The 25,319-nt window shown below is 25.5% G+C and overlaps 1 protein-coding gene across 10 annotated transcripts in view; it reads right to left on the bottom strand.

The window, feature by feature from the left end:
• Positions 1–25,319, bottom strand: part of LOC119680282 (serine/threonine-protein kinase N) — a 463,907-nt gene that overhangs the window by 29,853 nt on the left and 408,735 nt on the right. For 4 of the 10 annotated variants that reach the window (XM_038093022.1, XM_038093020.1, XM_038093026.1 and 1 more), the window contains exons 1-2: positions 9,086–9,427; positions 6,769–7,087 (exon numbers count right to left, since the gene is read on the bottom strand). In XM_038093022.1, coding sequence (XP_037948950.1) covers positions 6,769–7,087; positions 9,086–9,355 — 589 coding nt within the window. In that variant the 5' untranslated portion in view covers positions 9,356–9,427. Of the gene's footprint in view, positions 1–6,768; positions 7,088–9,085; positions 9,428–25,319 lie in introns of those variants that run through there. The other 6 variants (XM_038093025.1, XM_038093027.1, XM_038093029.1 and 3 more) reach the window with 3 other exon arrangements.

The following is a 25,319-nucleotide window of genomic DNA, read 5'->3' as shown; positions in this document are numbered from 1 at the left end:
ATTATTGTCAATTTAGATTTAAAGTAAACTGTCATAATTTTTTGTAACTATTATACGAACTTCTTTGATTCATTAATAAATAACAAATATTAATCAAACATAGTAAGTAAGTCTTCTGCATGTTGAAGCAACGTTAAGCAATGACAAAGCAGATGTTAAAAAAACACTTTTACAACACTTTTCTGTAGCAAAAGTTACAGAAGGGATGTTTGGCACGATTACGATTTTTAGGGTACCTCAATTTGACAACGGATTTTTGGCAAAATAAGCTATTCTGACTAATTTTCTCCACAACGGTAGTAAGTTTTAACTGTCATTAGACTCGTCAGAAAAGCCAACAATAAGACGATATCTCTGCGAAGTATTTGAGATCCCTAGGTTGTCCCTATTTCATACATACTAACTAAAAAGATATAGGAGAGACTGCAACCCTAGTCACTGTAAATAAGTTTTAAGCATAAAAATGTACAACCAATATATAATATATAAACTTTATTAAAAGTACACAATTTCAAAAGAAAAAATATAACTAATATTAATCTACATACGAGTATATTGTTTAAATAAAGAATCACAAAAAAATGTTTGCTCTTAATTGATATGTTAGCACAACTGTTTTTTTGCTGGTTCCATTGTTCTTTATATTCCCACTTCTCTAAATACAACTCGTATAAGGTCATTTGGTCAACCAAAGTGTGGTTTTCTGTTTCAATTTATTTAAATGCTATTGTCATTCTATAATTTAATTTATCTGTATGATGCCATAATCTTAGTCTCAATGGATGTCTTTGTGTTAAACACAATATTTATTTATTTCGTTTATTTGTGATACAAATGAATGACACTTATGAGATAATCCACAAAAAAATAAAAAAAATCATACATATATAGTACACATGATGATATTCATTTTATATACTTGCAAAAATTGTCATTGAAAAATATATTGAAAGTGATGAATTATTGCCATCAAGTGGTGAATGGAGAAATCATTTAAAGAGTACTTTTAATTTACGTACCTTGTGTGTTCGATTGTGAAGAGGGCGAAACTTTACATTTTAAGTAAAGCGAATATATTTTATTTATGAGACTACCTGAAATGCATTTCTTCCACTGATACAACAACAATAATAATTTATTACGTCATATTTTGCACATCAAATTTTAATAATAGACTTTTAATTTTTATAAGTTTATACTATCTTAATTTAATAATAAATAACTTAAGATATAAATTTCTTACATAAGTTTATGAAACAAAAACAACTAAATATTAAAATGCATATAAGAACAAAACAGCTATCCTTAGAATTTTATTTTACAATTGATTTATATTTGTTAAGCAAACTTTTTTACGATGATGCAGTTTTACAGGCACTTAAATGCTTTAGTATAGCACTAATGTCATTTTAATGCGGAAGAAATATTAAATACGCTGCTCTAGGCGTTGTTAAATGTTTAATACTTTTTACGGAATTTATTTAAAAGATTTTTTGAAGGCACTTTAACAAAGGTATAGCTTCTAATAGCTTTAATCAAAAAATATTATGAAACAAATCCTCTTATCACCTTAAGGAGAATCTTTAACAGGAATAAATAAAATTTCTACCAAAAATTGTTTTTCCAAATATTAATACTTAAATGTTGTCAAATTTTAAATATAAAAAAATTTAGGAAATGTGTAAGACATTGAAGTTACCATATTCCCGAGTTGCAAAATAAATCTGAAAAATATATTTAGCAGAACAGGTTTTTAAAGAAAACTAGCGATCGAGCATAAATGAAAGCATAAATGTACGCGATAGTCTGGTACGGTTGGGTCACTTTTCAGGTGCTACGACAGATTTGATTTAAAGGAAGACCTAATCTTCTAGCATGGTTCCCTAGTTTACAGTGGCCTGTAAGTAAATCTACCAAAAAACCGATGTCTTTTTGGGACATCTCAATGAGAATTTTAGATTTCCTTTTGTCGGAAACTGGCCAGATTGCATACAGATGTCTGCATATCGCTGAGTTTTCCCAGAATTACAGTAAGTGCTACAAAGTAAAAGACTGTGTTTATTACAAGTCGTAGAAATCAAAATCCATCTGAATAATTTATTATCATAATTCAATGGAGCTGTTATTACAGTGGGTCAGCCAAATTGTAAAAGACACTTGTTTCATCAAACAAAGAAGAAAAGACCGAAAAGCATTTTTTAAACACATTTTTAATAAAATATTTTAAATAATAATTATTTTTATTTTTTTAAAGAATTGTTTATTGTTATTGTAATGCATGGGTACACATAGTAAGTAATAAAATAAATCACAGCTCTTGAATTTTTTATCATTTTTATTGTAAATATTAATATTAATAATATTAAATGCTAGTAAATATTAGGTCAGCTATGAAGTAAATATATTATTTTTATTTATATATTATTATGAATTAATATTTATTATTAATTAATTTAGTCCTCTTTTAAAAAAGTTGATTTATTTTATATGTACCTTAAGCTATTTTCAATGTTCAAGTTAATTATTTTTCAAACGGTTGTAAATATTTTTTAGGAAAAATTTTCTTACTGTACAAGAAATACCATTAAATGTGGAAAATGTTTGAATCACTCTATTTTAAAAATAAGAAATATACATATTTCTACCTTGTACCAGAATAAAACAAAATAAATAAAAGTATTTAAAAAAGATAGAATATAATGTTAAAGAAGATAAATTGGCCTTATAAATTAATTTCTTTTGCCAATAATTTGCTTTCCATCTTGATTGATACTGCCAATATATACATAGGCGTGAAAATTTTGCTTGTGTAACTGTACAAAAAAACTATATTATTACTATATATATACATACACACATATCAGAAGAAGCTGTTACAGAAATATATTTCTATACACATGTTGGCATATTTTCCAAAACTTAACATGTGTAATAAATATGTAACCAACAAAAAAAAAAAATACTGTACTGTCAAAATGTTTACTCACAGGTAGTTCAAAGGTAAACAACGTGTTTTAATTTTATCTGCACATGGGATTACAAAAAGCATGCTTCATTTAATTAGGACTATCACGCTTAAGTTAAAACTTTATTTTATTTGCCAATAAAAAGAGAATCTTAAAAATACACCAAATAAAAAATAAGGTGTCACATTTCAGGCAACACTTGAAACAACATTTCAGATGTCACTTTAATAGTCCGCAATCAGCCAATGATACTAGAGAGACAAATGACAGTCATAAAAACAAAGTGAGTGAAAGAAGACATATTAAAAAAATATGCATGTCAGAAGCACATAAATCACAGGAAAGTTTAGGCAATGACTAAAGCTAAAGTAGCTAGAATGTCATTTAGCAACTGTGTTGCTTCGAAAACAAATGTTAAAGTAACACTAGAAATATATACTTAAAGGCTTTAGTCAAGGAAATTAAAGCATTTATTTTCTTTGTAAATATGTACTCATACAGTTCTCGAAATAAATTGAAGTTATGGAGAAATGAGAAAAAAAAAATTCTATATTTAATAATTGTACTTAAACTTAGAGGTGACTAAGTGAGTAATGACTATAGTGAATTTAGTTAATAGCATAAAAAATTAAATTGATTACAATATGTAGTACTCTACGAACACTATTTCTGTAATTGACTAAATTTTTTTTGGATTTGGATTATGACTGTACTAATTTAAACATCTGATACTAATCATCAGTATATAATTTTTTAAAGATATACAAACAGTATTTTTATTTAGGCGGTAATATTAAAAAAAAAATCATTTAGCCTTTAATAACGACACTTTTAAACAAGCTAAGCGCTTACTACTTTAAGAATCTTAGCCTGTTACAAGAAACCCAACCTCAGGCCTAACAGCATCTTAAGCTTCATTAAAGTTTCTAATTGATTTTAAAGTCTATGATTAATGTAATAACCTTATGAAACGTAGCATAATTCACTCACCATATAACATCCACTTTTTCTCTAAATTACGTCAATTAATGAAAGGACATAACTCAAGACGCTATAAAAACATTGATTTATCTTAAAGATTCAATTGCGATTCTTAGAGGGACTTAAACAATCATTTATCAATTTATTGTGTACAGCCCTTTATTAATCGTAATGTCACTTAATGGTTTCAAACTTATGCGATTACCGTAGTGTTCTTAACCTTAGTATACTCCACTATTTTTTGGCAGTGATTATTATAACAATGATTCCAACATTTGATGAAAGGAGAACATTATGAAAACTTTAAAAAAACTAAAAAATTTTGTCGAAATTTATTTATCGATTTTATATGTGAATTCAGCATTGTATTGAATTGTAAGGTTGCCGAATGGTTCGAAGTAATTTTTAATCTAACCTAACCCAGCTTGCTCAACCAATTATCCGCCATAAGACTTCTAATTTAACTATAAAATACATAGACTCATAAATTGAAAACGTTCTAACGATATTATGATATCAAGATATCAATCATCTCGCCCTAATGAAGAAGAGATGATTATAAAATTTAGATACATTAATAACTTTAAATAGAAAAAAAATAAATATATAAAATTTATTTATCAATGTACTAAAGAGATTTTTTGAACAGTAGTGAACAACAACAACAAAAATTCATTTTATATTATTTTAATTATTTGAATTTTTGGCTCACCATACAGCTGTCATCATAAGTGATGTTGGAATTAATTCTTGTATTTAATTATTCGTAAATAATTTTTTGAGTCTTCAAATAGCAGGGATTGAAATCGTGCCCTGCCAAATTTGAAGCTCAGAGATAGCGCACCTTAACCAACTGACCCAAAGCCGTACTTTGTACATTAAATTTTTCAGAAGGAAGTGACTATATATATTATATCTAATAGAAACTATTATATTTCCTAAAGCTGTTTTTCGAACAGTAGTGAACTACAACAACAAAAATTCATTTTATCAATTTACAGTATTGTCAATAAAATAAATAATTTTTTACAAAATAAGAAATTCCATTTATTCTAAAAAATTCCTTATATTAACCGTGCAAAAATTTCGATATCAACATACTGAATATAAGTATATAAACAATATCTGTTTTAAAATCCAATATTTTATACATATACGGATTCACAACATTAAAATATTGATATGATATATGAAAATCAGAATATTTTTTATAACATTTTTAAAATTTAATTTTTCCTTGTAATATCAGCACGAGCAGTTTTAATCCTATTATTATACGAAGTTTTTTGTTGTTGCGTAGCAAGAGAATGAAAGCTTTAACAATGAAATCTCATTAAATGTAAGTAAATAAATGCATAAAAGCAATTATAACGTTTTTTTTTAATAGTAATTACAGCAATTGATATTATACAAATAACAATTACAGCCGACCAACAAAAATTAATTAAATATTTGCGTGTGAAAACCATCAACAGAGAGCAAAATTTAATTAAAAAATTTGATTTAATGAAATTGTGTTTTTATGGCAAAAATGGTAATGAAAGATTATATATATTAAATAACTGTTATAACACAAAAAATTTTTTTTTGATTAAATAAATATTTGTAATGGAAAGGTAAATATTTAAAATACTTCAGGGATAGTAATTTTTCATAATAAAATATGTTTAAAGTTTTCTTGTACTATTTCGGGAACGTTTCAAATGAAACTATATCTTCAATCAAACTAATCAATATATTTTCCTACAAATTTCCTACATTAGAGTATATTTATGTTACATATTAACTCTTTACTGCTAATTGTGTGACAATTGCACATCTCATAGAGAAAACTTTAAGCTCACATAGTGTAAACACTAATTGAGTACCGCTAATTATGAAGTGTAAACAGTGTTTGGCATTACCATAATTGCTAATACTATATTTCCATAGCACACTTAGTAAGTTACTTAAGTTACTTTAACATTCCGTTTGGTCGTTTCCATTAACATAAATTAATTATTGCATGGGAAAGAACTTTTATGTGTAAGAAAATTCTTTAAAAGCTTTAAGGGAGCTTTTGTTTGTTTAGAAAAATTTCACTCAATAATATATCACACCAAATATGAAATATGTAATTCATATATTAAATTATTAATTAATTAATATAAATATATTACCTAATTATAAAAACAAATAGTTTATTAAATATTCCTTTTCTCAGTACGTTTGTATACAGGTCAGCTGTTGGTTTATATATATATGTTGTTTTTATTTATAAAACATATGACAAATACTTAAAATTTCGGTCATTTCCCTTGTGGGTAATTTATTCTTAAGGGTTGCATTCAACATTTTTGCTCTAATTTTCCTTACTTTAAAACACTTCCTTTGCTTGCTTTAAGTTAAAAAGCACGAAAACTCTTTGTATAGTTTATGAAATTTACTTAGTAAGTTACATTTACTAAGTAAGCAATAGAAACATACTATACTCTATACCACAGACTGAATATTTAACTCCGCTTGCTTTTCAAACATTTTAAAATTTAAAAATCCCATATTGCATTAACAGACAAGAGTTTCAAGGCCCTTATTTGCAACATATCCGCTTAAAAAGTTTTAGTTAGTAGTAAACAATAAATCAAAGTATATTCTATTATTTCCTAACTAATGAAAAAAAAACTCTTCCGCTTTTTTAAATCGTAACTCGCACTGATTGTGTTTCCAGTGTAACACAAAAGTATCTACATAAATCGGAACACTTTTGTTTCGTATAAATATCATGTTAAAGGTAAAATGATAGTAGAATTAGTATTTTAATCTAATATTTATTTAAACTTACCTCTGCTATTACTTGTTACAGTATTGCCCTGCGTTAACAGAATTTGGCTTTCTAATTCTTGCAGTTCTGATTTCAGTTCAGCCAATTTATTGTTGCTTTTTTTAACAATTGTTGCTACATCATTGAGTGATCGTCGATCTTTCGCAACTTCACGTAATTTTTCTGCACCTTCTTTAATTTTGAGTTCTTTACGTATTTCGCGTCGTATCGCTTCTTTAATTTCCTCAAGACGATTAGGTAGTGCACTTTCGGGCAGATTATCTGTGAAGCCATATTTATGGCTGAGTTCATACAGAACGGGATGCTTAATATAGTCACCCTAAAAATAAAATAAAATGTAAATAACAATTATTCATTTAACTTTAAATAGTAATTATTAATAATAGTAATTATTAATAAAAAAAATATATAAACGATGTTAAATATTTTTAATTATAACATATTATTTTTATTAAATTACAAGAAATTTTATTTATAATAAAATTTAGAGAGTCAATATCTTTAGTCTAAACAATTAAGTCTGAGGTAATCATATTTTCAGCTATAACTGGTGCTTAACGTTGTGTTAAATTTTTATTGATAATTTTGTATTTTAAAAATTTCTAACTAGAGAAAGAACCAGTGAGCCTTATTAATAAATATGTGGGAATAGATCAAGGGAACCCTCTTTGCAACTGATGAACACACTTTAAAGTTGGAAAAGCTAACTTCATTAAGACTAAACTTGATTATGTTTTTAATTTACATCGCTAATGATCCGGGATCTTTGAGTGGGATCTTAAAACCAATCAGTGATTAAACAGCACTTTCTTCTTACAGTAGTTGACGACTCTCAGTCTAGTGCTATTGTATGGAATACATTAAGGGACTTTAGCTTTACTATACTCAATACTTAAGAAGTGCATTTGCTCACTTTCATTTTTGACATTTCTGGGTACTCGGTTTAACTTTGCATTTCAATTTATTTTTAAAAACTTTGAATAATGGTTTTCCATAGACTAGATCTCAAAAGTCATGAGAAATCGGTTATGAACAGAAAGTAGTTCATACTAACATATCATCTAGCATACGTAAACTAATTGAATCAGAGCATTTTAGTAAAAATATCTATCTAATATAAACAACAATAATACTGATATATTCATATACTTCTATACTTTAGATATCTTATTTATATAATTTTACGAGTATAAAAAAAAAGAAATATAAAACTGACTTATTATTATTTATCTTTTTTTTTTATGAATAAATACATGTAGGTACGATTTAAAACTTACTCGCAGTTTTAGTAGAATATATCACTTTAAATAATCTAATATTTTACACTCAATTGGTCAAAGTGAAATTTAATTCCTATTAGTATAAAATTCTTTATGCGGTAGAAATGTGTATATAAAAAACTTTTTCACTTGACTACATCTTGTCGGCTAGATAAGATTGATGTTCATAAAAATACCGAATTCTGTTAAATCCGTAGACTTTAATTTATTTTATTTATATTACAATACTGCGTAAACTCACGAAAATATAAAAATAAAATCGATAAGAAATATCGATTAATTGCAAAAATCTCGAATGTGCATATAAAAATATTGTAAAAAACTTAAAATTGCCGGCAACTGGAGTTTTTATTTTTATTTAAATATTGAAAAATGTTTTAAAAAAAAGTCTTATCAATAAAAAAAAGCTCTGCCCTCATGAAAGTATAAAATTGAATTATAAACTAATAAAGACTGAAGTATTCATTGGAGTATTTGCAATAATTTTAAAGCACCGGAACCAAACTCTTTTAACGAAAACGTGCAGTTGGCTTTAATTGCCAACGCATAGATACATATAGAGATAGAGATACAGATACAGATACAGTTACAAAATACTTGGCCATAAAGAATTACATAAGATATAAGCAGTAAATAAATGTAATAAATGAAAGCAATAAAAGTCGAAACAATTAAATTAAATTTCATGGCCAAGTAAAATGGATTGCAATGAATGGAAAAATGCAATTTGAACAATGGAACGCATAAATAATGAAAAATCGAAATTTGAAATATTATGTGAGCTTAACGACGGGTTGAAATATTTAAAACAAAAATAAAAAAATAATAATAAAAAAACAATAAGTCTATTTCATGGCCGCTCCAAATTGTTTTCGTAGCTGGGCTTAATTATTAGAAAGCACATACGCAGGCGGTAGTAAAAGAACACAGTATACCATAAGTCCATAACAATATATATTTTAAGAGAGAAACAATTTGGTGTGTTGATTTATGCAAAATTACAACAGAAAATTCAAATATGCTACTTTTAAATTTACCTTATCATCATAAAACACTGAAGAGGCGTGCGTACTGACCGTCACACACACAGTACCACGACGTAGGGACTTAAGTGATCCCTTTGACACTTTGCGCACTCGTATTGATTTCAATGATTTTGAACGTTGCAATTCCATGTCAGGGAAAAATGGTTCAGGGCTTGTAGGTGTCAATTGTGGTGTACTAGTGCCGGAGGTATGATTAGATGATGGACTAAGTACACTAAGGAGGTTAAGGTGGGACTTAACGCGTAACAAAAATGCATGCATGTATGTAGTATTGGCGAAATTAAGATACTTTTCTAATAATATTAAACTTGTGGGAATGTTTGATATTTATTTTATTTAATATGAACTTATAGAGATTGATATTTTTTACACTTCTTCATTTTAATTCTTTTGCCTGTAATTAATAATGAAATAGATTTTTTACTTATTTATAAATTGCATTATAATTTATTTACAATATTATTGTCTTTTAAAAAAAAATATTTATATTTTGAGCATCAGTTTAAGTAAATGTGAAATAATTTGTTTTATAATAAAATAAAATGTTGTTTTTATAAGAATTATTACATTATTATTATTATTATTATATTATTATTATTACATTATTATTATTATATTATTATTATTATTACATTATTATTATTATTATATTATTATTATTATATTATTATTATTATATTATTATTATTATATTATTATTTTAATAAATAATTGTTTATAAAATTATTATCTTTTAAAAAAATATAGTTATTTTTTGTACCTCAGTTTAAGTATAAGTGAAATAGTTTGTTATATAATTAAATAAAATGTTGTTTTTATAAGAATTATTACATTATTATTACATTATTATTATATTATTATTATTATATTATTATTATTATATTTTATTATTATTATATTATTATTGTTATATTATTGTTATTCTATTATTATTATTTTAATAAATTATTGTTTATAAAATCATTATCATTAAAATCATTAAAAAATATATTTATTTTTTGTACATCAGTTTAAGTAAATGTAAAATATGTAGTTTGTTTTGAATAAAATTAAATGTTGTTTTTATAAGTGCCAATAAAAACAATTGTAATTCGTTAATATAATACTTATCTCATACATTTTTTTTTTGTTCTGAGTAAACATTATCTATAAATATATGTGCTTTCAAAAGAAATAGTCATTAATCAACATCTTTTACTTTAGATCAAATCTTAATTTTTTTTTATTTTTTTCTTAATGAGTTTATTGTACTCTTTTTTTTAACGTCATTAAGAAGTTAATATGAATGCATGCAAAATTTCCAGAAGAACTTATTAATGAGCATCTCAGAAAATATGTTTAAAATATTCTTATCAGTAGCTCGCTCTTGTGAACAAATATTTTTTATATATAGTATGTTTATCTTTTGTTAAAAATTTTTAACATCTACATCATTGGAGTATTTGTATGTAGAATTGTGAAATGTTTTACTTTTGAACAGTCAGTCATTTGTTTGCCCAGTTAATTTGTCTATACCAGGAGTGGAGAACCTTTTAATATTGAAATGTCACTTTTAACTTTTAAATAAGTAAAAGTTTCAACAGATTTCAAATAATTACTCAAAAAGTTATTTAATAAAACAATTATTAATTATATATATTATGTACAAAAGAATAGTATGTGTGTATGTAGATCCTTTTTTCGAGTCAGCGCAACTGGGCACTTTTACTCTTTGATACTTGGGGGTAGTAAAGGCTCCCACCCATCTCATTGACTAATTTATGTATTCTCTATAAGCTTCATGATTATTCAGTGATTGATCTAAGATCTGCGTACCTCCCCATGCGGAGAGTGATTACTCTAAGATTAGATTGTGCTAAGTAGGATAGCCTGTCAGTTTTCGCATATAACTTCAAGGCTCTGTCCTTTATGTATTTTTTGATCGGGTCTATTCTAAGGTCTCTTAGCATGTCGTTTGTGCAGAATAGTATTATTATTTATATAATTAATTAATTCAATTATTCTACACCTGGTTTATGATTTCGTTCTAATAAAGCACAGAAACTGAATAATCATTGCTCTGGACACGCCATATATATGATTGATAACGTGTTAATGAAAATTCCTAAGGGAGCAATATCGATCCCAAGCAAAGAGTCGCCAAAAAATCTACTATTTACATTAATTTAATTATAATTTAAAGAAGTTGAACTATATATACTGCACTATAAAACCAAACTACTAGTTCGGTCAATATAGATAGAAATTGTGAAATAAGCTTTCACGAACAAAGTGCTGTAATGCTATAGAGCAAAAATCTAAATTAGACTAAGCGTGATTCCAAAAATTGAAATGTTGGGTTCAAATTTAAATACAAAACATTGAGTGATATAGAAATTCTAAAAGAAAGACCTCATTGGCTACATATTTTCATCAAATTTGATTGTATAGTAACTCAATTTCTATTACTTATACATACCAAAATCTTTTGCAATTAGTTAAGGCTTTATATTAGCATACAAAAGTATTTTTCTAATACAGAAAAATTTATATTATTTTTTTTAAAATTATGTAAAAGTAATTTAAGCATCAGTAAACTCCTATTTAAGTTATTTTCTTGTTTATATTACAGTTATATTATATTATATTATTTACACTATTATTAACTGTTTTCATTTTCTTCTTAATCCCCCTAACATAAAGAGTTGAAAATTATGTTGTTAAATATTTATTTTACTTTAATGCAGTACATGAATTGCAGCGTTAATGTCTATGACAACAATAAGCGACTGGGTATTTGCCAAAGCAGCTATCTACTCTAGACAACCTGCTTGCCTTACGAACCAAAATGAAGTTAATTTTATCTCTTAATCGCTTTTGTCTCCCTGGGTTTTGCGTCTGTATCTTCTGTCATTTGTGCCTGTCTTTCAGGTATGCAGTTGTAGCTGAATATAATGTTAATAACGTGCTTAAGTGGCTTAGTATGAATGCAACAAATACAAGAAGCAAAATTGCACTCGACGGACAAAACAAAATGCATTCACTTGATCTTCGCTACAGTAAAATAGCAGCAAAATGCAATACTCGTAAAAGAAGAATTAAACCGAAACGTTAAGCACAAAAAAAAAAGAAGTACTGAAGACAATCGTTGACATTAAAATTGAAATGTAAAACAATGAAAACGTAAAGTAGGAAATGGTGAAGCGAAAATATCCGTCCGCTTGTCTACGTGCCCCTACTCCGCTACCTCTTTTATACCAGCTGTTGTCATAATTTTAAATGAAGTTCAACTGCAAAAAAAAGAACACTTCAGACATGTATTAAAGGAAAAGCAGAAGAAAAAAATGTTTATTGTTTAATTGCATATCGAACGACAGTAGCTTATAGATACAAATATTGTCAAACTACCACATAACAATCTGTAATGCTACTGTATTTGCAGTGAAATATTTTTACAAGTGCAGGTTGTTCGATTATGTGAAAAGTTCCGTTTAGCTTCTTTACTTTTACAGATTTTTTAACTATGTAATTCAAGAAAATATTGAGCTTTGTTTTGCCTTTACAAGATACTATAGGAATTCGCAGTAAATTTTAGCTGTGCTTTGAATGCACAGATACTTAAGTATAAAATTTCAATCTGTATTTATATATGAAGAGTACGTGTTTAATTTTATTACGAAATATATCACGTATGTTTTGTTGAGAATAAAAAAAACATATTTAAGAATGAATTTCATTCTTTAAATTCATGAAACCTTAGCAACTAATATAAATTTCAGAAAACAAGTTAAACAGTTCCTCTCTTATCTCATTAAATAAACACTTGCTTTAATATTCAGTCTTCAATAATCTAAGAAAATATTTTAAAAACTTACAACGTATATGTATCTATATATAAGAAGAAAATATTAAAGCAAAACAATTAACGTAAGATGCAAATTTCATAAGCTATAATGATTTTGACGACTTTAAACAGTGTAAAACATCAATCGTAAACGTTAAAACCCGACAAATTTCCAACAGGAGTAGTGAGTGGAGGTTCACTGTCATAGACAAGTGGTTTCAGGACGTAGTTACAACCACTTTTGAAACTAAACCAACATTAGAATACATATATTTAATATACCAATAATTACAAACTTTTGTTTTAATTAAAGTAAACAAGCAAGTAGTGCTAATTTCAAAATTCAGAAACGAAACTGATGGAGATTATCTCTGGAAAAAGACATAATAGTTATTTAAAAACTGAAGAGAAACCATCTTTTTCTTTTTAATATATAGGTAAACACGGTTGCCACATGCAGCACTTTAGTAACAAAACTGATACCTTTTTTTCCATATGGTACTCTGGTACTCGTTTTTAGAAAAAGTAACTTTTTTGAAGCGCTACTTTATCATATTTCCAATTAAATTTATTTATAAATGCAACTGTGCACTGTTTTGTATCTTGTTCATTTATAACAATATGCAATATATATATAACTTATTCATGAAAACGGAACAAAAAAGCAAAAAGGGTATTTCCATATCTGATGTGTCTAAATATCATATGTAAATGCTAGGTTTTCAACTAAGACTTTTATATGTCTTATAGTCTATAAATAAAATAAATAAAAATTAATAAAAATAATAAAGTTCTTTAGAAAACATCGATAAGAAATTTTTTTTTAATTATAAATATATAAATAGTATATTAGTACATTATACAGTCACATCACTGCATAGGTTTCTATGTAACGGAAAACCGCCAGCCGATAATATCATATCATATGTAAATGCTGAAAACTATGACTTTTATAGTCTATAAATAAAATAAATATAAATAATGAAAAAGTTCATTAGGAAACATTTAAGAAATTTTATATAATTTTAAGTATATTAGCAGTATATTATATAGTCACATCACTGGATTCTATATAACGGAAAACCGCCACCCGATAGTATTGGTAATATTTGTGATGCTGATGCTGTATTTCTAGTAGAAATTTTCTACAAGAACCGATGGCAGTAACCAGGAGTAAATAAAAATTCATATACGTATATATATAATTGAAACTAGTATTATTTTATATATTTATTTAAAATATTGTGGCTACCAAAAGTAACAGAAAATTTCAAACAGAATGGATAGTAAGATAATATTTTGTTATGCAAAAACTATTTAATAAAACAGATATCTATGTATGGTCAGCAAAAAATAGTCCAATTATTTAAATAATAAAATTGTTATAGATAAAAAGACTTGTAGTGTTCCATATTTACATATTTTCCATATTTTATTTTTAAACCAATTTTGGTACAGAAAAAAATTTCCAAAGGGCTTACCCTGTATGTAAGTCAAAAGATGGAGAGAGGTTCAATCTATTTAAAAGAGGTTTTTTGATTTCATGTACCGTTTTGTTCTATTGACTATCTAACTTTTTTATTTTTTAAATAATTGACAAAAAAAAATAGTAATCTAAACTTATAGTAGTTAATAACACTGGCATAAACTAAGCCTGATATTTACTATATATCAACATTACTAAACATGCTTGAAGAATGTTCTTAAAACTATAATTTCTAGAAAAACATAGAAACTGTGTAATTAAGATATATTCTGTAATAAAGTTAGAAGCTACTCTCAAATTTTCGACAATCTAGAAATCTGTACTTCTATATGAAAAAATTGGTTTGTGTGTTTTTTAAACTGTTTTAAAAGTCTGACATAATTATTTTTATATGTACTAAAATGTATCAAGGTTATTTGAAATATTAGCATTACTTTAATTAGACACTAATTTTCATTCAATTTTCAATCGCCACTAAATTTAAAGTATCTAAACAGTAAATTTAAAGTAAAGTTTAAACAAAATTCGTATTTTTTCTATGACAATTAATCATTTTTTGATATTGGTATTTTAAAAAATACTCATACACTGATTTTTATCTCTTTAAATAGGAAAGTTAAACAATGTTAAACAATCTTTTTATAAATGTATGTATATTGAAATTACTGTACTTCAATACAATAGCAACTATATTATGAAAATGTATGATTTGCACCAAAATTGAAGCAATTTCTCTTTTAAAATTGAGTCAAAGAAGGGAGAAATAAATATGAAAAATATTTCAATTGAAGTTCTTAAAACCAAAAACCGCTTATTGTACAGAATGAATAAAAAAGAATTAGTAATACATTTTTTTTTATTAACATTGGTCAATTTTTAATTCTGCCTTTATATAGTTTAAAGCAACTTAAGTTGGCAAACTTTTATTTAACACCTTCGTCATTCTATGAAATGTATTTAAAAAAATTTTGTGTATTTCTTTCACAATTTTATTTTCACTTTTTAAAGGCAAAAAAAAAATACTTTTTTATTTGAGTTTCTAATTTTTTATTTAAATATTTGCAAAATTTATTTCCTATTGTGTTTGTGTTAAAGTAAAAAAAAAAAGTTGGTATATTTCTGAATTTTTGTATCTTATTCTTTCACTAATTTTTTACACATAATTTTTTTTTTTTTTTTATTATTTTTGTTTTCTAAATTTTTTTGCTCATTTTTCTTTATTCAGTGGTTTCAAATTTTGTTTGTATTTTATTTATTTATACACATATATATATTATTAATAATGATCATAAATTGTCATATATGTCAAGAAAGTCAATTAAATTTCATGCTTTTTTGATGAGGTTAAAAATTAAAATTAATTAAAACAACGGTAGCATAATTCAAGCAAAAAAAGTTGAACTCAATTATTGTGAAAAAAAAAAAAAATTATAGAATTGATGATTATGCTTTCAGTTCTCAAGTGATTAATAAATATTCAAGTTAAAATGATATTCTAAACGAAAATATATATGAAAGATAAAAATTTTATTCAGAAATAATCAATTATAAGGTTATGCACTATTATAAGTAACAATCTCCGTAATAACTATCGGTAAAACAGCAATTAATTACTTTAAACACTGGAAACACCTGACCGTATCGATTTGTAAAATAAAATTACTTCAAGTTACTTTTGTCAATTATTTAAGCTTACTGTTGTCTTCTCATGTAACACAAAAATAATCATTTTAATTTAATTTTATTCTAATAAATTTACATACTTATAATCGAAGTTAATATTTACTGACATTTGTATTTGCGTATACAGCAATATATATATTTTAAAACTATACTAAAAACAATTACAACAATAAAAGGAAAAATCTTTTATGAAAAAGATAGAAAAGTATCCTATCAGTTTTATGAAATAAAAAAATTTATTCTGTTGCAAACCACCCACTCAAAAAAAAGCATGAAAGTAATGAAATGTATTAATAACTACAATAATAAAATTAATATTCTAGAATTATTTTAAACTCCATGTTCTATAAAAAAAAGATACTTTAGTATATATAGTAAATATTTTTGCAACAACCTACGCTCAAGCGTTTTTTTGAAATGAGCACCACAAACGCCTATATATACTCGTATAATCAATATGGTTTAAAGGATTAATTGCCTACGTATAAAATAGGTTACTTTCGTGCAATACTATTAATTTTAAAAATACTAAAAAATGTTTTTATACTTAAGTACGTAGGATATATATTTATTTAAGTATAAAATATAGAAAAAAGCGTTGGATGTTTACAAAAAAATATTTATTCTGAACATGAATATTTCTATAAACTTTTTATACATTGAAATGCAATGAAATATTTTCATATTCGACTATCGAATTTTTTAATTTAATTGCTATCATTCACTTTTATTTTCTCTGAATACTATATTAAAATATGATAAAAAAAAAAAAATTCTTATTACTCATTATTCTGATAGCAGGTGACAAACTGATATTTTTATTTAGTTAATGCCTTTATCGATAGACTAAACAAATAATATGAAACAGAATCCAATGACAATAAAGGTGTTATGTGTGTAAATAAATGAAAAATAAAAAAAAAATGTAATTCACAAAGAATTCTAGTATTCAAACGAACGCGTTTTTTTATACACTCTAAGCCAAAAGTATATGACCACCCAATTAAAATTTTTTTTTTTTTAATTTGATAAAATCCATTTTTATATCATATTAAATTAAACAAATATGTATACAGTTACATAGGAATATTGTGGATAATAATAGTAGAACACTGTTAACTCAGTAGTAAAACTTTTAAATCAAATTCCCCTAGAAGGCAGATTGACACAACATTTTTGTTTTATGATATTTTTCCGATACCTGACGTTATGTGATAGAGTAATGCAGAATGATATGGAATTGTATTGATTAAATATCTAGTTTCAGGTCTTTAAACTAATAATATATCGACTGAATTATCTTTATAACTATAACTTAATGTACTTTTAAACTTTTGTCACCATTTAATTAATGTATTTAGGTATCAATTCTTGAATAACCTCTTAGTATTCGTAAATAACTATCTATTGCCCCTATTAAGAAAAATGTTTATAGTCAGGTAAACTATTTCTATTCTAATTCTTTAGCGAATTTATATTAAACAATATATATAAAATATATTAAAATTTTTTCATGACATATTTGTTTTTCTTTGGCTTATATATAGTTTGAGTTAATAAATTTATTTTTTATTTTATAAAAAAAAAATTATATGCGCCTTTATAATTTTGACTATGAGTGTATATGGGTATATGTATCTAACTTTTTTATCAATTACGATTATCGGTTATATGAGAATTTAATGCTAAAAACGAAAATTTAACTAAATTTTATTAATTTTACTACTTTTGTAAACTTAGAGATGTGTGGTAGTGTACGTATCTATATGTCTGTTTGCTAATTACTTGCCTAACACACACTCAAGCATTTAATCAAAATTAATACAGTTGTTATTAACTGAGTCATGAAAATATGTACCGAATTGGTTACAGTGGTTACAAGCATGAATATATTAGAATAAAAATTTAAACCGTATATGAATTATATTTTTATCATCACAATTGTTATAAATATTATTTTACATTTTATAATGTTGAGGTTTTTAAAAAACTATAATAAACAATATAATACATTGTAAATAATAAAATATATTTATAATGATTTATAAATTAAATCATTATGATGTGCTAAAAAGTGTTCTAGGTAATGATTCAATTTAAATCGTTAGAAAAACCTAACAAATATAGATACGATATCATCAACAGATACAAATTGGCATGGGTAGATCACATATTTCCAAAAACTTAACTAATAAAATGTCAAGCAATCTTTACAATGATATTTACAGAGCAATCGTAGACCTGACGCCCCATTAAATGTCTGAAGAGAACAATTAATGATGAATTTCTATCGACAAGCTATACTTTTAACAAAGCCTTAAAGTAACGACTTGAAAAATCGTTAAGTATTTATGCTTCATCAGAAATTAATGAAGTAAAAAGCAAGAAGATATAAAATATAATAATGTTTTTTGTATATATTATATTCGACTATTCTATATTTAGAATATAAAAAATATTATACGTTTCATTTTAATTTTTTGAAAAAAAAGATGACCACTGTAGCCGGATATAAAATATATAAAAAACATAATTAAAAAACTAGGTCGAGAAACAAATTCAAAATTTAATAATATAAAATATAATGTTATATATAGTAACAAAATATTAAGAAAATTACTTTTTTACATTATAATCATTATTACTGAGAAAAATCATTTCAAACATAAAGTAGACTATGATAAAAATGAATCTGAGAACAAAAGATATATTATATGTGGTATGTTTTTGGCTATTGGTTAAAAAATTTATTTATAACTTTAACTTTACAATCTCACGCATAAAAATGTTCCAATGTCTTATGTATAAAACTGATTAAAAAATAATTTAAAATCGAGTTTTAATTAGTTATGTTTAATAAAAATTAATGTAATGCAACTCTGTGCTGTTAAGCTAACTAAACACGTTCTGAAGCGTTTACATCACTAATTGCATGGCCCTAAATATGTTCGAATATGTGTTTTTAGCATTCAAACACTGTTTTTATGTGCAACTTATCTGTTAAAAATATTATTACTTATATAGATCTTACATTAATAAATTATACTGTATTTACAAGTATACGTGACTATGAATCATTACAGAATTGTTTTAACAATAGTTAGATTTTGTTTAAAATCTGGAGTGTTTAAAATTTTTTCATTTTATTTTCAAAGTTTTTTTATCATAGGTAGCTTAACTGATAACATTGAAATAATTTAACGTATAATTAAGATTAGAAATGTTACGACTCTTATTATTTAAATAAGATTTTCTCTATGAACTTTATCAAAAAAATTTGTAAACAAAAACGAAGGTATTTTGTTATCGAAAGAAAAAAAAAGCTAAAAACTTTAATATATTAAAATTATGATTTTATTATGTAATCAATAGTAACTGATTAATGTATAATTTGTTTTTAATTTGAAATTAAATATTTATTATATCAGTTTTTTTAGTTTTCTTTTAGAAAACTGAACAAGTCTTAGAAAACTTGTAATCTGTTTACGTTTTTCCAGAAAAAAAAATTCATTTTTTTATAAATGTGTTTTAAAAATTCTCTATAAAAATAGTCATATTACTAACATTTACAAAACAAGTAAGTTGAGATAAAAATTTTTAATATGTATGCGTGTATGAGCAAGAAACAGTAATGTTCCAATATATCACATTCAAAACTGATATACAAATTTTATGTAATACTTTATCAATTAATATATTTTATGTTTAGAAATTATAATACATTTATTTTATTATTTAATATTACTTAAAAATTTTTTAAATTATTATAATGCACTTAATTTGAGGTTTAGTTATAAAAATTATGTTGTAAAATTTATTTACTGCGGGTATATGAGTGCTTAATTTACATTAAATATTTAGAAAAATTATTTTGTTATGTATGTTTTACATATATATGTACATATATATAAATGTATTTATATATATTGGCAGACAGCACTTGATTTGCATTTAAAGGAAATAAAGCGCGGTTATTTTTATTACGATTTTTTTTTTTTTGCATGCAATTTTATTTTTAAAATAATCAATGAATTGGTTATTTTTACACTTTTATCAGAATAAAGTGGGTCGCTATTGTGTAAAGTTTTTATAATTTAAAACTTTTTTAATTACTTAAAATCATTTAAAATTATTTATTTAAATTATTATGTTTATTCATAAGATTTATTTTTTTTTTTTATAATTTAAAACAGAATTTTTATCACATTGTTAACGTTATTGTGAGTAATGTAAACAGGTGGATTTAATAAAATTAGTTTCACAAACCACAACATTAAAAAAGTAGAATTACTTTTTACGCGGAAAAAAATTAATTTTTATTAATTTTCGCTTAAACTACACAAAGCCGACACGACCGAGTTTTCATAATCACTGAAACCTAAAAGAAAAAAAGCTCAAAACACAAAACAGGTGACAGGTTGAAATGTGTAGTATGAAAACGTATAAGAGAGCTTTAGAAATTATCGATGTGTTGTTGTCGTCTTTATTGTGCTTATTTGCATGAGTTTACGTGAGTAAGTGGCTAGGAGAATAAACATTTAGCACTTTTTCAAAATACTCCTACAAATCACACGTATATGCAGGGGTGAAATGTGTAGAATATGCATGCAACATGTATGCACGCAAACACACATTTAATACCCCAACATATTTAATGAGTGCTGAGAAAGCAGATAAGTTATTGAGTTGGACAAAGTTGGTAACTTCAAAAGTTTGACTTTTAATACATATGGCAACACATTTTTCAGGGTTGCTAAAGAGTCATAGAATTAAGAAAAAAAATGTAATAATTTTTTTTACTATTATTAATAAAAATTATATCAGACAGAATTATTTTTAATGATTTGTTAATTATAAAATTAATAATTCAATAAAATAAACCGTCCTTTTTGACGAAAAAAACTAAATTCTTAATATTATAAATTCTTACTAACCATTTATAGATATTATAAAAAGATCAGTATCTGCAGGTAATATTTATGGTTAAATTAATTTTCCACACGTTTTATTTAAACAGAACTAATAAGATGATGAATTATTAACGAGGATAAAAGCATCTTATAACAGTTAAGTTAGGGTAGGTTAGGTTCAGAAGACGCATAGGCATTCATTACCCATTGTGATGCCCTAAAAAATTTTGCAGGGAAAGACGAGTTGCTAACATTTGTTATCCTTGTTAAACCATTTGGTTTTCCCGATGAAGTTGAGGAGATCCGATAAATTTGCTTTTATTATCTCTTCTAAGCCAGTAAAAAAAGTATCCCCAAAAAATTGAAGTCGCCTTGTCTGCAGTCCTGGACAGAAACACAGGAAGTGATTGATAGATTCTACCTCCTCTTCATCTTGGCAACTCCTTCATAATTCACTTGAGCGAACTCGCCACCGTTAGAGCATAGGCACAATGTCACAGTGCCCCGTTAGTACTGCAGGTTTACTGAAGCCTAGCATAACAATTAGCTAGGATTACTTATAGAATTAGTACGACTTTCTCATAAAACAAAAATCGTTTTTTTAAAAAGGATTTTTAACCGAACAGAATTGCAGATACTGCCGATGTCCACCCAAGATAGCTCTTACTATACTGTCATATGTGGAGTACTTTAAGCATTTAAATATTTATGAACTAAATACATTAAGACCGAAAAGTTTTCGGAAATTCTCATTTAAAATTCGCGCGCTGTATATTTTTCGATATTTTAAGTTTATGTAGTTTGGCAGCAATTAAGGACAATTACTATGCCAAAAATGAGCGCGATCTGTCAGACAGTTCGTTTAAGGCAGCTGTTGAAACAAGTTACCTCAGTAGTGCGTTGCGAAAAAAACAATGGAAAAAAATATTGAACAAAGAGTTTGCATCAAATTTTGTGTTTCGAACGAAATTTCGTGTGCAGAATCGTTGCGAATGCTACAAAAGGCTTATGGGGAATCAGTTTTATCGAAAACTCAAGTTTATGAGTGGTACAAAGCCTTTCAGGACGGTCGTACGACCGTCGAAGACATTTCGCAACGCACTACTGAGGTGAACTGGTTTCAACAGCTGCCGTAAACGAACTGTCTGACAGATCGCGCTCATTTTTGGCATAGTAATTAAGGACAGTGCTGCCAAACTACATAAACTTAAAATATCGAAAAATATACAGCGCGCGAATTTTAAATGAGAATTTCCGAAAACTTTTCAGTCTTAATGTATAGTAATTACTAGAAGCAATGTGAGCTAAAAAACTAGAGAAAAAAATTTTTAGTATGAGCAATATATCAGAGTTCGGAAGAGGATTAGTAGATGATAAATAAAAGATTTCATTTAATATATTAAATACGAGAATATTCAATGCAAGCGTTCACAGTCAACGTCCGGTGATATTTCTTAAACACTTCAAAGACGAAATTGATAGTAAACAAAGTTATATTGAGTGTTTGGTGGAAATGGAAGGGAATTCTCAATTACGAGCTGCTCCTGTTTAGAGCAACCATTATTTCGATCCTCTTTTCTTCAGAATTTCACTACTTGTATGAAGCTATCAAGGTATTTCTTTTAAGAGAACAAAAATTAGAGTGGACTTACTAGAAAACATACGTGTAATGTGCAATACCACAATTTCTTGATTTATAATAACATATCATTTACGATCATTTCTTAACTTTTATAATAATATTTTCATTGCAAAACAATATCAAAGATTTAATGAAATACATTTTGATAAAAAAAAAAAGAACTTAATCAAGATACTAAACAATTCACGACTTAAACGCACGAGTTATATTTATGAAACTCTTTCAACACGTTGATAAAGTAAGTTATTCCGGGAAATCATAAAAAAAAACGTGATGAAGATAATAGAATAGAGAAATTGGAATCTAGTTATTATTGTATATTACATTTCATTTCAGCACATTTAAATCTTACAAAAAAAAACATAGAAAACACATAAGCAGAGCTACAAAGCTACTGAGAATTGTAGGTTTGTATCCAAAAGAACAGCACTTTACGCAATAGTAAAAACAGAACCAGCAATTTAATGAGAGAAAACTAAATAAATTATATATTAAATAACAAATGTGTTTTTACGTTAATCATGTTAAAACTTTTCAAAAAACATATTTAATTTGTTATCAAAGTTACACATAAATCTTTTATTGTTATGTTTATCTTTTTTATTACTTTTAAATATTTCGCATATGATAAAGGTCATCTATAGCGTATGAGTAATGTGACAACAGTATGACTGGATATTACAGAAATGAGTCTTTAGGGCTTTTGGTTACTTTATATCAATGTTGGTGACTCCTAAGAGATTATATGAATTGCTTTGTGATATAGTTTGTGCTTTTTTATTGCTTTTTTCATTTTTTATAATACTTAATCATATTTCATAATACATAATATTATTTCTACTTTTGAAAGCAATATTAATCCTTTGCGGTTTCTCTTAAAGCAAAGTGTTTTATTACTCGTTTCAAATATAAATGAATTTAATATCAAAAAGATTACAAGTATTAGATTCAATGGTTAGTTGTCAATTATTTTCAAACTATTATTTTAAGTAAATCATCTCTTTAAATTTGTGTATATGCTCTTCTACTATATAAAAGTAGGTATGTATCATTTCTTTACCCTATGATGTAAGAATCGCTACATTAAATTAATCAAAACTTTAATATCATAATGAGTTGAATTACGGAAATACCCTTTGATATGCTAAATTTTTCCGGTCAGCCCAACAAGTTAAAATAATTAAGCGATGTTACTCAGCCTCTCTACATAAATCATTCTATAAGCGAACAGGACCAAGTTTAGTTGATATTAAATAGTACAAACTTTCCAAAGGAATATAACCTTTAAATCCTATCAAAACTATAACTTATTAACAAACGTGTCCCTTCAATAATATTGTTATATCGTTTTGCTCTGAAAAAACTTTTACATCTATAATTGCAATGCCTTCGTTTATAAGATATAAAATTGCTGCTAAATAAAATTAAACTTTACAGCTACTAACAAGATTGTATTGTACATATTTTAAATTAAGTTATATAACAGCAGCTGAGATGTTTTCTTTATCAAATGCACATCATAAAACTTTTTATTATTAAGCAAACAATATTTAAAAAAGAAATTGTAGTTAGCATTTCATGTGCATTTATCTTTTAAAATATTTTACACCCTATAACTGGCATTAAGTCTTTTAAAAAATATAACAATTTAACTGTTTAAGTTTTTTCTGCACAAAAGATCTTACAGGTCGCAGTGCATGCACAGCCTATCCATAATAATAATTTAGGTTTTCTAGACTAAAAGTACAAACAATTACTATGAAAAAAAAGTACATATAAATATATAACATATATATTAAACAATTCACAAAATTATACTAAATCCCCCTTGTTAATTATTCTTACATATTAATAAATTATAATATCTAATATATTTTTATAATATATAAAATATTTATATAATATATATAATACATATATACATATATATATATTATATTATATTACATATATTAATATATATTATATCAATATAATTAATATTTATAATTAATATTAATTTTTAATATTAATTACTTTTAATTACACTTGCAACTATATATGTTTTTTATATATTGATCTGATCTAGTACACACTTTACATTTAACTATTTTAAAAAGCAAATGTTTTATACAAAAAAAGAACAGAATATTTCAGTTTCTTATAAATTTTTAAACTGTAACAACAAAAATTGGCGAAATACTTTATATTACCATATACTACTACTCAATATCTTTATATTTAAAATAATCAGTAATGCGGAAGTAATTAATATTGAAACACACGTCATTAGATTCCCTCTCGACAGGCTATGATTAAGTCAGTAAGGGACAAAAAAAAGTAAATTTATGCCTACTTACAACTTATTCCATAACTTAATTTCCCTTTTTACTACTAAGTTGATATCATTACTGTATCTGCATCTGAGTTACAAGACTGTTATTATTGCGAGATGCTTTTTATGCACATAATTCTGTCTACAACACATTTGTCAAGTAACTTTATCTCATAGTTATTCTTTTTATCGTTGGTCTATCTTTTTTGTTAAACTATAGCAGCGTGGAAAATATAAAATTTCACACACATTTTCCATATACAATAATGAATATCTAATTTATGACATCTTCATGTCTTAACGAACTAGAAGAAAATATTTAGTATACGAGAGTATATATATATGTTAACATCTGTTGCTGCACAAA

This window comes from Teleopsis dalmanni, chromosome 2 (assembly GCF_002237135.1).
Source record: "Teleopsis dalmanni isolate 2A chromosome 2, ASM223713v2, whole genome shotgun sequence".
NCBI lineage: Eukaryota > Metazoa > Arthropoda > Insecta > Diptera > Diopsidae > Teleopsis > Teleopsis dalmanni.
Note: the sequence above shows the minus strand (reverse complement) of the source record. Positions and strands in the feature narration are given on the sequence as shown.